The sequence below is a fragment of the Miscanthus floridulus genome, chromosome 15, assembly GCF_019320115.1.
Source record: "Miscanthus floridulus cultivar M001 chromosome 15, ASM1932011v1, whole genome shotgun sequence".
NCBI lineage: Eukaryota > Viridiplantae > Streptophyta > Magnoliopsida > Poales > Poaceae > Miscanthus > Miscanthus floridulus.
The window spans coordinates 62,476,255-62,492,820 of NC_089594.1; the positions used below are offsets into that span (position 1 = coordinate 62,476,255).

Here is a 16,566-nt window from a genome sequence, read left to right on the forward strand (position 1 = left end):
TAGTATAAATTATCAATACATGTCCATGCTAGACCTTTCTAGTGGTAAAAATATAAATAACGATACTTGGAATACTCTCGGGTAAAATGTTACAATGGTATATTATCTGTGCCCTTACGGATACTTTTCATTTATAGATTTCTATATATTCTCTCTAGTCACATAATTAATAAAGAACTGCTTAGTGTTATTCTAGTAGTAATACTATGTAGTACCAACAAATATCTCTACATCAACACTAGGGATGACAACCTAGTAAAGTTAGGGATATAGGTTTATGATAGGTAGCTAAGTACTTCAAACAAGTGACACGTTAATAAACACTAACAAGCTTTTTTGGCGCCGTTGCCGAGGAAGGTAACTAGCAAAGGAAGTATTGATAAACTTATACTTATTGATGGGATCGAGATAACCATTGACCTCTGCTCGAGCAAGATTACCCTTGTTTTGTCTACTTTTGTATTTTATGTAGGGTAATTTATGACCGGTTTTGACCTTCCGATAAACTACGTTGAAGATCCAGAAGCATTAATCAGGAGAACTAGAGCTAAACTCAAGAAGGCTCTAGCTTTGAAATTGAAAGATAACCATATAAGGCAAAGCTTAACACCAGAATTTGAAGCCATGGCTAACAGGACTCTTCATGAATTCTCTGCTCCAACTATGACCAACATCCGTACTGGACCGACAGTCAATGTCGGAGATAATGGATTCGAGCTTAAGCCAGCTCTCATAAATATGGTGCAAGCAAACTAGATTTGTGGAAAGGCAAATGAAGATGCGAGTGCACATCTCCAACACTTCCTAGAGATTTGCACCACCTTCACCATCAAAGGAGTAACCTAGGATACCATACTACTTTGCCTTTTCCCATTTTTACTCTTGGGGAAGGCAAAGCAGTGGTTCTACGCCAATAAAGATAGAAATACTACATGGAATAACTACTCCACTGCCTTTCTAGCAAAGTTCTTTCCCACAGGCAAGACCAATGCTCTACGTGGGAGAATCTTAAGCTTTCAACAACAACATGATGAATCTTTCCCTGAGGCATGGGAACGCTTTCAAGATTATATTACAGAATGTCCTCATCATGGGATGGAGAATTGGCTACTCATATAGACATTCTACCATGGGTTGACCAATAGTACCTGTGAGACTATGGATGCTGCTGTTGGAGGTGCATTCTTGTCACTTACACTTCCAACTGCGACCACTCTTGTGGAGAAGATGGCCTCCAACCAAGGCTAGAATGAAGAACGTGCTCAAACCTAGAAAAGAGGTGGAGGTATATATCAACTCAAGGAAGTAGACATGCTATCTGCCAAGATGGACCTGCTAATGAAGAAGCTTGAAGATCGAGCCATTGAGAAGCAAGAAGTCATGCACATTCATGATTCTCACATGACATGTGAAGTATGTGGCAACACTAGGCATTCAGGGAACAGTTGTCCTGAAACCCAAGAGGATGTGAATTTTGTCAACAACAACAATTACTCTCGTCCTTAGCAAAATCAAGAATGGAACCAGCAACAAAGGCCAAACTACCAAGGTAACTATCAAGGTAATAATTTCAATCAACCACCTTGGAGGGATTATCTAGAAAGGTAGCTTCCAATGATAAAATTCTAGAGAACATAAATAATAGAATGGATAGCTTTGCTTCTGCCATTAAGAACCATCATAGCTTTAATAAAATAATAGAATCACAAATAGCTTAGCTGACGGTTGTTGTTCCTCCGTCCGATAAAGGTAAGATTCCGGGGAAACTGGAAGATCTAGAAACTGCAAATCTTGTCGATATTCATAATGCAGCTTACTACTACACGAAGCCATCGACAGGAAGGTGGATAGATTACACCTTGCCTAATAAGAAAGGTGATCCAAGGAGACCTGCCATCCCCATCGCCATTGGACCTCACATTTTTTAAGAAGTTGTCTATGACTTTAGAGCAAGTGTCAACATCATGCCTAAGATAATTTATGATTGAATTAATAGAGATGCTTTGTTGTACACAAATATATGTTTGTAGCTTGCAGATCAGTCACTCTGTTACCCCAAGGGAATTCTTGAAGATGCCATTATTCGAGTGGGACAATCATATGTTCCCATGGACTTTGTGGTTTTGAAAACAAGTGGTGATGTAAGGGCACCCATTATTTTGGGCCGACCTTTCCTAAGTACTGCTAAAGCCATCATCTACGCGGACAGTGCCAAGATCTGTTTCATGATCAAGGATAAAAAGGAGAAGTTCTCTTTCAAGAACCACATCTTACAATCTCCTAGTCATCCACAAAAGGCATACCTGCCCGAAGAGACAACAGTGACCAAGAAGAAGAAGAATCAAAGAATGAGGAAGAACAAGACTAGTCAGCCACAAGAAGAAACGGTTAACATGATCAACACACACTGATCAGAGTACGACCACCTCCTCGCTTCACCATTCCTTGCTAAGAAGGATGATCTAGGTGTACTAATGATCTAGTGTACTATTGGACAAAGAATATTTCACAAGACCTTCTACGACATTGGATCGGGGGTCAACATAATGTCCAAGGTAACGTATGAATATTTATTCAGAGATGAACCTTTGTTCCCTATATATATGCAATTACAGATGGCGGACCAATCAATCTGATTCCTAGAGGGGATAACAAAAGATACTATGGTAAGAATACATGATCACTATGCCCCTATCAACTTCATGGTTCTAGACATGGGTGAAGAAGAAGATGATACACCCATCATTCTTGGAAGACCATTCCTCAACACCACCAATGCGATCATCTACGTTGGATCTGTACAAGTCCACTTCTAATTCTCGAGAGAAAAGGTATGCTGTTATTTTAATAGTTACACTACTTATGAGCAGCCAAAGAAGTCCTGCTCTAGGAGGAGACGTCGATCATCCCAAAACTAGAAGAATCAATCTCCAAAGAATGAATGGGAGGAAGATAAGGAACCTAAAGGAGTTGTAAAAGATGAACCCGTTCCACTAAAGTCAAGTCCACAGACCAAGCAGGTGTGGAAGGAGAAGGTAACATCGTCACCAGAGTCACAAGAGGTGCAATCATCAGAGTCTCCATTATTGAGACCGGATGATGCACCCGTAAAGTAAAGGACTCTTCTCCAGCCAAGTCTAGTCCAAAGGACTTAAAAATCTGAACCCTAGCCTTGAGGTAACATCGGTAGTTATCCATATTTACTTTTTAGCATTGCATGAACTATTTTTCACTTTAGCATATTTATTTTTTTACATTAGCATTGCATTTAGAAAAGAAAAATAAAAGTTCCATTACTACATTACATCGTTGCATCAAAAAAATCCTAAGCCCCATGTGAATAAATTTGTGGTGTGTAAACACCCACGAGAATATTTACTGTGGTGGCATAAAAATAAAAAAAACAAATGCATACATATTTTCTTTCTACATTATATAAATAAGGAAATCCAATAATATATTAATAGAAATCCTGCTAGAATTTTGTCAATTAGGAAATCTGTCTAAACCCCCAAGGATAACAAATCTCTGAATGGCTGACTGCTAACCCCTTAGATTAATTCGTGCCATGAGTTTTTGGTGTTCTTGTTGGAGTATTTTGCAAGATGTTCAAGAGTAAAGCCATCCATCCAAAGTACATTCTCCCGAGCCGCTGCTACACCCGCTACATCAGGGAAACTACTTCTAGAAGGATGAGAGAGATTTTAAGAAAGACCCTTGAGAGAATTAATTGCTGGTCGACATCCCTGGCAAGCCTCGTAGCTACTTCCAAAGTCGTTAAGTACTTCTACATAGTATTTTGACAAAAGTTTTATCCTAATCTACTGGACATTGTCTTATCCCTCGCTGAACAGGTCAACGTCCCTGGCAAGCCTCGCCGCTGCTTCCTCAGCCTCGTCCTCTAGCCTGGTGATCTTCTATTCATCCATCCCTCGGGCGAAGCCAGTCATTATCACTTTAGGCTTTACCAAAGGATAGTGCGACTGCAACACTACTAGCACTTGGATGACAGTCCCATGGGCAGCACTGCGTGTAAACTCCTTGAAGTCTGACCATGTTGTTTGACACTGGTCCACGATCGTCCGGGGCGATGGGTCACCGGGTAGCTACATCATCCCCTCAGGCAGCGTGAAACCAATGCAGTCTAACATGGGCTTGATCCCTGCTATCATCGCCTCCAACTTATCATCATGGGCCTTGACTTGGTCCCCGAAGACTTTGAATTATGCGTGCACTTGGTAGCGGTACTCTGCAACACATTAATAGCAGTATGCTAAGCATACTCCTAACACTGCAAGAAACAATTCAACAATAGATGCACATCGTAGGTAGATGCACATCTGCGGTGGCCTTCTCAACTTTCTCCTTTGCCTCCACCTTTCCCTTAAGGAGCTGGCTGATGGCTTCACGGGAAAGGTTGATCTCCATCACTAGGGCTGCACATCGTAGGTAGATGTCTCACAACGCTGAATATCAACAGAGCAAGGGCCAACGAATTACCTTTCTACTGGTCAACACTGCGGCTACATAGCTCGACCAACATTTGGTTTTCTGTCTCCAGCAGCTGGCGATCCTCCTCCAACGCAAGGACCTTTACTTCCAAATCCTCCCTTCAGTGGCACTCTTGGAGCAGGCGCGCTTGGAGGTCAGTCACCGATGCCTGGAGGTTTTTGTTTTCCTCTATCACCAGGGTCATCTCTTCCAACTGTCGTCGACGTTGCTCGGATATCTTCATTACATTCTGCAGCAACACATGTTAACGAACCACATTCGGCAATAGACATGACACAAAATTACTTCAGGCTCACCTCAATTCGTCCAATCATTGACGATAGGTCGGCTCTTAGACTCTTTGTTTCCACGCTCACCTCCCCCTCCTCCGACATGTCAAATTCATCGGCACACCGGATGACCGTGCGGAGGACCTAAGGAGGCTAAGTGGGCTCCCAAACAATCTCTTCAACTTCTATAGTAGCTACCCTTAGAGGGGCCCTCCTTGGTTGCTACTATGCTTGGACAGGACATCCAAGCCGCATCTGGGTCACCAACGCCACCGTAGGGGTTACTTGCTCTATAGCCACGGGCGAACCATCCACCACGATACTTGGTGCATCCCTCGCGGCCTCTAGCCCCACTTTGATATGACCACCCAATGACCCCACCATGGTCCATGTTTCTTAGCCACTCGATGCATTGGTAGGGTCACCCTCATCATGCGCCCCACCACCGATAGAGGTCGGCTCGACGGCTGGTGGCTCCTTCATCACAGGGGCGACCGGCTCCGCAGCAGGTATCTCTTCCACGGTGGGGGCGACCAGATCTACCTCTGCTTGTCACTGCTCGGTGCTAGGAACCCCTGGCTCCACTACACGCTGCTCGTCGTCATTAGCCAATGGTTGTAGCTCTTCTGTCGACTCCGCGCTACAACCAGGAAACAACTTATCAAGCAGCATTCAAGTATTCGCAAAAATATGAGGATGCAGGAAACTTACAACTGTGATTCACGCCGAGTCATCCTGAATCGACGTGTCCTGCCTGATCCACCCTACTCCATGGCAGAGCCACCCAGCACCTCTGTCATCGTCGGGCTGGTCACCCCTGCTACCGCAGGCATCGCCACTCGCCTAGCCTCGGGGACTGGAGCTGGGGTCACCCATGTTGGCTCAGGGACTCACCCGCTGGTCCTAGCCACCACTATCATGGTCCCCTAAGCACCCCCTAGGACTGCTACCATGGCCTCCCATGCTCATCACCATTCCTGCATCCCTACCCCTGCTGAGATAGCCAGTGGAGGCATCTCACTGCTCGGAGGAGGAGGCACCACTAGCTCATCATCCTTAGATGTGTTTGATAGCACCATCTACCGCCTCTAGGGCTAGGTGGAAGAAGCAATGCTAACCAGCCCCTCTTGACCTTGGGAGGGCCTTGCTATTTTCCTCCTCTTTGCGGATGGCTCCTCGTCAGCCGGTCGCTTTCCATGAAGCTTCTCGCGAACATATTCCATTCGTGCGCCATCACTGTTGGTTCCTTGGCTCCCCGAGCTCTTGTCATCAGCATCCATGCTCGAGTGATGCTAGGGACCGCTCGGTCGGGCATCTACTGCTCTCGGCCACTCCCCCGTTGGTACCACCAAGAAGTACACCGTTTGGTCCTATCCATGAATCTTCAACAACATGAATGAATACATCGTGCAACAACAATGATCAAATGAACATCACAAAAAACTCTTACCACTAGAGGGAGGTCCCTAATGCTAAAGGCTCGCTGCTGGTCCCTGATAGTTAGCCGACCTGTGAGATTAAAGAGCATTGATATTTAGCACTTGGCCTCGTCTCGGCAAATCTCCTCAGGCACTTTCCTAGGACCCATTGGTGTCTCCTTGGAACTCAAAGCAAGGGTGCGCCCTCTCCTTGCAGGGCTAAACCCGTCGGAATGTGAAGTTCGTCGCCATGAATAATCCATCCTGCCTCTTGCGATTGATCAACCTCAGGAGCTCCCTCACCTGCTCCATCCCATTAGAGCATGGCCTCTCCGACCACTTGGAGTTGGTCGCTGGGATCTGGTCTGCATCACACACCACATATGGCTTCCACCTGCCTGATGTAAAACCACTTCGATGCCTAGTACTTCACATTCGTGTTGAGCGGGATGGCGATGTACTGACTCACCATCCCATCCCAAAGCTACAAATATGTGCCACCGACAACCCTAGATCCGGACCCCCTGGATTTTGAGGTAGAAGAAATGACGAAAGAGGGCGAAATGGGAAAGGATTCCTAGATATGCCTCGCAAAAATTGATGAAGATGGCGACATGAAGGATAGAATTTGGGCTAAGATTGCAGAGACTAATATTATAGTAATCGATCAGCCCATGAAGAAAGGGATGAATGGGAACACCGAACCCACGGTAGAAGTAATTTTCGAAGACAACCAACTCATCGGTGCGGGGTGTGGGGAATTCCACACCAAATACAGGGCGCCATCCTACCGTTACCCTATCGGCCACTAAATGGGCCTAACAGATCCGCAACTGCAACCGTGTTGTTCGTGGGCTGCCAAGCAAATTTAAGTGCTAAGCATTGTTTCGCTAATTTACTTGGGAATTTCAAAGCACAATTTTTTCTTCAGATCCTGCCACAAGATTTCTTCTCAATCTTCTAGTAGGCTTAGGGACTACTGAAAGCCCTAGTTTAGTTTTGGATAATTGATGAAACCTAGCACTAACCTTTGTCATAGGTTGTGAGATGAGCTAGGTTGGTGCAATCCAAGTATGGAGCATGGTGGCTCTCAAGAGAAGGTGATGATCACATGAAATGTTGAGATGGCCACATGTGATGATGATCAAGTGCTCAACTTGGAAAAGAAGAAAGAGAAAAACAAAACCCTATGGAGCTCAAGGCAAAGGTATAAATAGAGACTTTGTTTCGATGATCAAGACACTATAGAGAGTATGATCACATTTAGGATAGATGACCATACTATTAAGAGGAGTTCTTAACTAGACAATTCGGTCATCTAGTGCCACTAGGTGTTGGACTTCATGCATTGCATTTAGGCCTAGTGCACTTCAGAGAGCAAGCGAAAATATTTATGGAAAATGATTTGAGAAATGCTAACTTGACTCTAATATGTTTTGAGAAAACACTTTGAGGGTTAGCATCGCTTAAGGGGAGTAGCTCAAGTTGACGTGGATCGAAGCACGCAAAAGTTTGCAACTCGAAGAGCTAGTGGTGGTGCCTAGGTGGCACCACCATCCCCTATCCGGTGGCACCGCCACCCCTAGGACAGTGCCCACCTGGGCTCGGCAGAGAAGAGCCGAGAGCGGCCAGTTTGGGGTGGTCACCGGACATGCCGGTGTACACCGCCATGGGCATGGTGGTGCACCGCTCGGTCACCACCATGGGTTGTCTGGTCACCACCAATGCGAGGGGTCACCGCCATGGGTGCAGCGGTGCACTGCCCCTTTTATCTAGAGAGCAAGGAAAACGGGAGGCTCGGTAGGGTGGTCACCGCCACCCCTAGGGCGGTGCCTCCGCCACCCTGTCTAGTGCCCTAATGGCTAGGTTGTGATCATTAAAATTCGACCGTTGGGCAGGTCACCGCCATGTTCCGGTGCTTGGTACCACCATGTCCGGTGACCTCGTAGAAATAGCTCCAAGGGGTATAATGGCTCTATTTGCTTGTGTGGCTATAAATAGAGGGTGTGGCCGGCCTTGGCCACTCTCTTGACACTTCATACACTTGTGCACACCCTTTGGAAGCTGAGCAACACACTCCACTCGCTTGTTCACTCGATTTCATCATCTTGAGTGAGTTTGGAGAGCATCATCTTGTGGTACTAGTTGGGTGATTTGGGCTGGTTGTGAGCTTGTTACTCTTGGTGTTTGTCAACACCTAGACAGCCCGATGATTAGAGGATCATTGAGCAAAGTTGGTGATTGTCTCCAGCCTCGATCGGTTGCTTGTGAGGGGTCTTGTGCCTTCCCCGGCGGAGCGCCAAAGGCAACTCTAGTAAATTGCTCGTGTTATTGAGCTACCTCACTTGTGGGTAGGTTCTTGCGATGCCCATTGTGGTGGGCTAGGTGTGTGATACCTATTAGCCACCAAACCACCAAGTGTTAGTCGACACAACAGGGACTAGCATGCCGGCAAGCACGTGAACCTCAGGAGAAAAATCTTGTGTATTTTGTGTGATTGGATTTCTCCTGATGATTGGTCATCTTCATATTGTGATTGGTTCATTCCTTGATGCAGTGGTATAATCACCCTACTCACTCCATTTACTTTCCCGCAAACTAGTTGTAGTAAGCTCTTTAGTGTAGCTAGAATTGAGAGCTTGCTTTGCGGTTTAGTTTCATCTAGTGGAGCACTTTAGTGTAGCTTTCTTGAGAGCTCTTAGTGAGTAGCAACATAGCCTTGTTGTGTGCCTAGTAATCATAGCAACTAGAATTGTTGGGATAGGTGGCTTGCAACCCTTATAGAGCTAGAGCAAAATTTGCATTACACCATTTGTTGTACTAATCAATTGCTCTAGTCAATTTGTAGAGTTTTAAATAGGCTATTCACCCCCCCTCTAGCCATATTTGGACCTTTCAACTACGTGTGTACACATCATCTGGCAATGACTGTGCTGCTTCTCTACACTGGATTTTTCTCAGCTAAGCAGGGACTGGTTTCCAGCTAAGCTGGGGACTGGTTTGGTACCTGAAGTTTACTATTTTGGACCCTGGCACCACGTGAATGCTTCACCTGTATCAGGCTCAGGGACTAAGTGGGCACACTTTACCTTGCGGTGAATGTGCTTATTTCTAGGACCCGCCAAGCTTTGACACGACTAAGTCATGGATGGTGATCGTCGCTGCTCTCCGTGTGGCTCTAAGAGTCATTTTCGCCTAAGGCATGGATGCTAAGCATCCCTCTTCGCTCTTGATGGACTAAGTTCCTCCGCGCCGACTAAGTTAGGGACACTAAGCGTCCAACTTCGCTGCCCGGAAGCTAAGTGGACACACTTCACCAAAGGTGAAGACTTAATTTTTTTTTACTTGAGCTCCTTACATCCTTCTCGCAACTTAGAGTGAGTCTGGCTCCAGCAACCAGTTGAACTATTCAGGCATCTGTTTCAACAGCTCGGACGACGTGTTCAATAGCTCGGACGACCTGTCCAACAGCTCGAACAATGTTTCTTTCAACAGCTCGGCTCCCAGTTAAACTAGTCGATAGCCTATTTCTGACGATCAGCAGCAAGTTGGACAGCTTGGACAAGCTCAAGACGGTGTTGCTCATCGGATACAAGGCACTTGGAGACTAGCTGTGGGGATATAACCCTCGATACTCATAGGGTTGTACATGGGCCGAGCCTCCAGGGGAGGCCTAGCCCACAAGACTACATCAGGCAGAGCATGGCATAGGTCGGCGTGCCTCGCAAGGCTACGTAAAGATTCTTGGCGATAAAGGATAATATGTTCGTATATGCTAGATTCCATGATCTTTGTAATTCATATCGTGTAACCGATCAGGATAAGATTCAACCGACCTATAACCCTATCCCTCGTATTATATAAGGTGGGTAGGGACCCCCTCGTTTTCACCTCATATCAATATACAACCCACCAAAGACATAGAACGTAGGGTATTACATCAAGCTGATGGCTCGAATCTGCCTAATCGCTGTTTCACGCGTTCTGTGTCACTGTCCTGCTCCTATCACGCGCACATCCACCGATTTATCTACTACCGTGAGCATACCTCTCGGTAGACTGCCGACTAGATTTCATCGAAGCTTCGCGGGAAAGCGTAAGTGGGATGAATCGGTGGAGGTGCTTCCTTGTTTCATGCGTTCTGTGTCAACGTCCGAGCCATTTCACGCGTTGTTAAATGTGGGATAGATCAACATATAAGGCTTCTAGAGTCCATTCCACCATCCCCGGGTTAATCCATTTACACGAAGCGAGGACGAAAGCGTAAGTGGGATGGTGGTAGGTGTAGTTCGCTCAGCGTGTAAAGTGAATCTAAACCGTTTAGACTCGGGGGCGTTACAACGCGGGGGTGGTGCCTCATAGTAGCGACAGTGTTGTGGGGGTAGCCTGGAGTAGCAGCTCGACACAGGGGCAATGCCCAAAGTGACGATGGTGACGCAACAGCTCAGAGGAGTAGCACATAATCATAGGCGACTTGAGGAGTAGTGGCACAGGACGTGAGTGTCGCGTTGTGTCTTAACGTTGGGAGGAAAAGAGAATGGGTTGCTTCTGGCCCTGTTTGGTAGCGACGGTTAAAATAAGCTGGTCTGATACAGCTTATGCTTTATAGTATAAATAGGAATTGTGGGCATAAGCATGGTCAGAGTAAGCTGCAGAAACACGTGACGTTTAGCTGTTAATTTCAACTTATTTTAACCATAAGCAACTTATAAGTTGTACCAAACAAGCCCTGCATCCTTCCTCCGAGAGGGGGGAGATCTTCTAGAAACTAGGATCATGGAAAGTGAGTTAAAAAAAATAATTTGCTTGAGCTCTCCTTTTGCCTCTCAATCCTCTTTTTTTAGCCCTCGTTTAGTTGCCCGGAATTGGCAGTGGCAAATTCACTGTAGCGCACTGCAGCGCACTGTAGCATTTCATTTGTATTTGGTAATAATTGTCCAATCGTTGACTAATTAGGCTCAAAACGTTCGTCTCGCAAAGTACAACCAAACTGTGCAATTAGTTTTTGATTTCGTCAATATTTAGTACTCCATGCATGTACCGCAAGTTTGATGTGACGGAAAATCTTCTTTTTGCATAGTGCCAAAGTTTGAATTTTGGTAACTAAACACCCCCTTAATGAATACAGGAAAAAAGATCTCTTTTCCCAATCTGTACAGCTAGTCTAAATGACTCAACGTGTAGAGTGTCCGAAATGGGTGCACGCTGCGTCGCTGCCTGAATCGGACAGCTTTTTCCCCAGAGCAAACAAGCCCGTTGTGAGGCAAAAGTTTAGTTTTAAAAAGTCTGGTTAAATTATTACAGTACTACTTAAAAGACGGTTAAAATTCCTCTAAAAAAAGACGGTTAAAAAAAACGCAATTCGATGGAGGCACGCAAATGACTTCCCCTGCGCGCCAACGGGCCGAAAACCCAACACGTCGCGCCCAAAACCGCCGACCAAGGCTCGCACACGCGGCGGCCCTCGCGCTCGCCCGCCGCGTCGTCCGTCCTCCCTGTCCCTGATCCATCCCCAGTCCCCACCGGCCACCTCCCGCTCGCCGCCGCCGCAGGTAGCCGGAGGCCCGGAGGTCCATGGGCCAGGCACTGCGCCGCGCCTCGGGGCGCGTGAGGCCCCCTCCTCCCGCTCACTCGTCCTCGCCCTCGCCCTCGCCGCCCGCGAGGCAACCCCAGCCTCCCCCGCCTCTTTCCCGGGCGTCGCCGGCGGCCGCTGGCGGCGCGACGAATGACCGGCTCGACGCGCCCCTCCGGTGACGGTAGGGCCGGCTGCTGCTGCTTCTCCTGGTTTCTCCACTCTAGGATTTATAGCTTGCTCGCTTAGCTGTGTTGCTAAATCGCATCGCCCTGGCTACTGGAGGCCGCTGGTTTCGCCTAGGCTCCTGGTCCGCTGATGCTTGCATTTCTGTAGCCTAGTAAGTCTTCACGTCACAGCCTAGTAAGTCTTCACGGTGTGACGTGGTTGTGGGTTAAATTCTACCAAAAAATTGAGGACCGAAAGTAGGATGCTTGATAACTCGGGTTGATTAGGACTTAAAAGCCAGCTCTTGATTCGGGACCCTCTGTTGTGTCTTCTTGTGCTAAGGTATTTAATCAGATGCGTGGAATACTGGAATGTATGCCAACGATTAGAACTGTTTAGTAGAACTGTATGTACTATCACCAATTTACTGTTCCTATCATGCCTCATTTAACCTTGATTTTACTATAGTGGATTCCTACTGGTTACAGGTACCAAATTGAACTTTTGCATATAGTCCACCCTTCCCACTACCATTTCGAGTATGTAAAAGTATGATAATAGGATGATGATGGTGTGTGTGTGTGTGGGTGTGTGTTGGGGGGGGGGGGGGGGGGGGGGGACCATCAGAATTTGATGCAGCTGTTTATTGATCCAAGATTTTGACAATTTGTTCTGCTTGATGGCTTCTGTTGTTCAGCACTCACTCTTCACCCAACTTATAGGATAGCAATAATCAGCTTCTAGATTAGTAAAACATTTATCTGTAAGGGGCTCAGCACCTCTTTGTGGATCATGATCTTCATTAGTTTTACAACATTGGGTTCAATTCAGTAATTGTACTACATGGAAATGCTCTAAAACCTTTCAAAACATAATTGTTTAATGAGGTAGCGACGTAGCGTATCCTATCCTGCATATGAAATTTCCATTGGAAATATCAGCACTTCCCACAAATAGTACATTCGATGTAAAGGACATTGCTCCTCTCTGTGAACTGTAATTCTATTCAAAACCTTGGATCTACTGATTCCAAACTCTGGTACTTAAAGCCCCACAATTATAAGTCCTTTCTTATTTGATTTTCTGGGCATGAGCCCCATACACCCTATATTACAAGGTTTAATATCCATACCTACAGTAAAGGCAAGCCTATCCTCTCCAACATGACAGTGATGACATTATTTCATTCAGTTCAATGTTCAATTCTGGTAGGTATGGATGCTGGCATCGATGTGACATCATAGAGAGGAAGAGCACTAAGGAGTTCAGAGTAGGCAAGAACCACACTTATCTGATCCGCAGGCATTAAACACCTTTAATGTGCATGGACATGTCTACCAATGCCAAACTAACTAGTAGTAAGAACATGAACTTTGAGATTTGAGATGGTGTTTGGTCTGCTTCTTATGCTACATGACATTTGTGTTTTTGGGTGTTGATGCTTTGAAAAAAAACTAATTGGATTTTCAGGACCAAAATCAACAGTGCTAAAGCATTTGTGTGGGTGGGTATGGATTTTAGGGCCTTGTTTCTTTCTGCCTATAGCAGACTTGATTATAATCTCACCGTACCGCAGGGATATTTTCGATTCTCTATTCTCATTTTGCTAATTCAAAGTTCTTAAGCAGCAGTCAGCAGAATCAGAAATACTCGAAGCGTTTGGTTAGGATTCTCTTTTTTTTTCACCTAGAATCCAATTATATAAGCAGAAACAAACAGGGCCTAACTAATCCCGACTGAGTCTTCTTTGGATAATTATTCTTTTAGTAGCTCAATGCTCATATGTCAATATGCCAAAAAATGTTTTTCAGTATGTTCTCAATGCAAATTCTTTGCTTGTCTAGGAATCTAGGATCTAGAGTGTCTCTGTACATAGCATGACACACTCCCATGTTATTTAACTGCAAACTTTAGCATGTTTACTGGTTTCAGAAGTCAGAAGCTGTGGTCAATCTTTTTTGTTCACCAGTCTGTAATTTTTGAAAGTATAATGCAGATGTCACGACACCAATGAAAAACGTCCATGGTGTACTTGAGGAACGTGATCCAAGTTATGACAAGATGCTCAAGCACATGGTTGGGAGAATCACTACTAAATCTGGAGGAAAACCAGAAATGGGTGAAGTAAGTCCGCTAGAACTAAGGAATGCTTCCCACATTATAGGTCTGAATCATTGAAGTTGTGGCAACATATTGCCTTGGCCAACAAACTTTGAATTGAACAACACCATGCTTGTATGAAAAAAAAAGTAGTATTGTCTTTGGTTATCCACTTACACAGAGTGCCCACTGCAAACGAAACTAACACAGATTCAATCTGGCAGGCTTCCGTTGTACAGCGGTACAACAGACCGCTCCCAAAGCTCAGAACATCAAAGGCTGAACCTGGGCAAAGTGGGGGCAGGCAGCTACCATCAGGTGCCCTAAATGTCCAGCACATCCAGGAGATAATCCAACTGTACCAAGGAAAGTCTGCTAACCACCAGGGTCCGATGAGTGTGGATGACATCGCCTTGAGGTACAGAGTCGAAGCCTCTGTCGTCCAAAACATTGTGCAGTTCGTTTCGCTGCCCCAGGACGAGACCGTCAAGAAGAAAAATGAGCACTGAGGGTCCACGTGGTCTTGCAGCTAACTCTGAGCCTTGTTGTTCTTGTTCCCAAGCTCATAGAGAAGAGAACTGCTTGAATGTCATTTTGTAGTGTTTTTTTTAGGTTTCTCCTGCTCCTGCTGCTGAGATGAGGAGGTGGTGGAAATTGAGAAAACATGGGCGTGTTTCTTACCTGAATAAAGATGGCAGCGTTTTTTGTGAAAGCATCATGAGCTGTGAGAACAGTGTCTGAGTGTTAACAGTCAAAGGCAAAGGGATGTTTGGATGAATTAATGCTCTTTAGATCCTTTTTCTTTGTGAGACGGTGCCTTATACTCTTAGCTTTTATGTAGCTGTGCTGTATCAGGGATTATTTACATATTTACCATCATTATGATGTGAGTGGTATAAAAAGTACCATGTCAGTGATTCATGTGTCAGTGACACGGTGTAAGATACTATCCGTAATAATGGTAAATATGTAAATGCCCCGTCGCACGCCCTTGCTTCTCGCGTGTCGCACCGGACCTGCCTCGCATCGCGATTGCTCCTCGTGCCTTGAGCTGGACCCACCTAGCGTCACACGCCCTTGTTCTTGCGCGTCGTGCCGGACCTCCCTCGCATCGCATGCCACTGCTCCTCGTGCCTTGAGCAGGACCCGCCTCGCGTCGTGCCCCGTTCGCTCCTCGCACTCGTACCCCTGTTCGTGCCTCGCGTCACGCGCCGCCCGCGCTGCGCTCCCCCGCACAGCGTCAACGAGCTTCATTAGGCGGCAGCAAGTAGATGAGCATATATTTGCAACGATATGTTTCATGCGTTTTATATGTATGTTGCATATGTTTCATCTGGATATTTTAAAAGTATATTTGGTGTTACATATGTTGCAATGGCTATACACGTATGTTGCAAGTGTATGTTTCGAATGTTTTAGCTATTTCAAACATATGTTGCAAGTATTTTATCTGGATGTTATATATGTTGCAGTGGCTATACACGTAGGTTGCAAGTGTATGTTCTAAATGTTTCAGCTATTTCAGAAATATATTGCAAGTGCTTTATCTAGATGTTGCATATGTTATAGTGGCTATGCACATTTGTTGCAAGCGTATGTTCCAAATATTTTACCTATTTTCAGATGTATATTACGGAGTGCTTCATGTTACAAGTGTTTGCATTAGCAGGCAGCATGCGATGATGCGAGACAGCAGCAAGAGAGCATGCCTAGGCGTGCAGCAGCAGGCGCACGCAGGGCATGCAGCAGCAGCAGGCGCATGTAGGCACGTGTAATAGATGGGGCATACAGCAGCTGAGCAGCAGCATGGGTAGGCGGAGCAGGCAGGCAAGCCACGGCCCAATAGGCCTATTGGGAGTCGGCTGAAACTGTTTTTGCTGTAAGAGAAAAATATCGTAGATTCTAGCTAATAAGGCGGCTGATAAATTCAATCGAACAAGAATACTGCCAGAATAATTTGGTCAGCAATGTCCACTACTGTGGTTGCTCGTTTTATTTTTTTCTACAACACCTGTTGTTGCTCGTTGAAGTTTGCCAGGCCTAAAGTTGAGTGCAAACGACATCTGGCGAATATTGCTTTATTGTTATATTCATTCATGCCATTTTGCTGTAAAACTTGTGCAAATTTTAAGATGCGCTTAAATCAGTTTTAGCCACTTTCCTAAACAGCCTACATGAGTTTCAGTTTTGTAGCCTTATCGGAAATGTGCTAGAGGGATTGCACTCCAAATATCTTGAAAAACCTTTATGATAGGAAGAAATGTTCGTGACATTATAGATCTCAAGGCCGGTCTCGTGGTATGCATATAGGGGTAGTTTCTTAAACTTTGATATTGCATAAATTGAACAAGGGGATTTTTATATAAAATTTAAGTTGATGAATAAATAGGATGGTTATCAATGGGGCTTGTACTAAAGAAAACCTTACCGTTTTTATCTTTTTTAAGTAGATGGTGATTTTAATATCATATTCATATATGGTTCACATGAAAAGAATAATGCCAATTATAATTATAGCCATTCTTGT

The 16,566-nt window shown here is 45.4% G+C and overlaps 1 protein-coding gene and 1 non-coding gene across 2 annotated transcripts; one reads left to right on the forward strand and one right to left on the reverse strand.

Annotated features, from left to right (window-relative positions):
* Positions 1 to 988: 988 nt before the first annotated feature.
* LOC136509784 (small nucleolar RNA R71) lies at positions 989 to 1,097 on the reverse strand. Its single transcript, XR_010772525.1, has one exon. It is a non-coding gene; the product is annotated as a small nucleolar RNA R71 (small nucleolar RNA).
* Positions 1,098 to 12,568: 11,471 nt separating this feature from the next.
* LOC136508709 (uncharacterized) lies at positions 12,569 to 14,752 on the forward strand. Its single transcript, XM_066503459.1, has 3 exons — positions 12,569 to 13,297; positions 13,936 to 14,063; positions 14,264 to 14,752. Exons 1-3 carry the CDS (start codon positions 13,258 to 13,260, stop codon positions 14,546 to 14,548), a joined length of 453 nt encoding a protein of 150 aa, XP_066359556.1. The 5' UTR covers positions 12,569 to 13,257; the 3' UTR covers positions 14,549 to 14,752.
* Positions 14,753 to 16,566: the final 1,814 nt, after the last annotated feature.

Bases quoted from the DNA above. Each gene is read 5' to 3' on its own strand.
- LOC136508709 (XM_066503459.1), top strand. From the start codon at position 13,258: ATGTGCATGGACATGTCTACCAATGCCAAACTAACTAGTA. The intron at 13,298-13,935 runs GTAAGAACATGA...AGTATAATGCAG, and splicing joins CAATGCCAAACTAACTAGTA to ATGTCACGACACCAATGAAA. The intron at 14,064-14,263 runs GTAAGTCCGCTA...TCAATCTGGCAG, and splicing joins GAAAACCAGAAATGGGTGAA to GCTTCCGTTGTACAGCGGTA.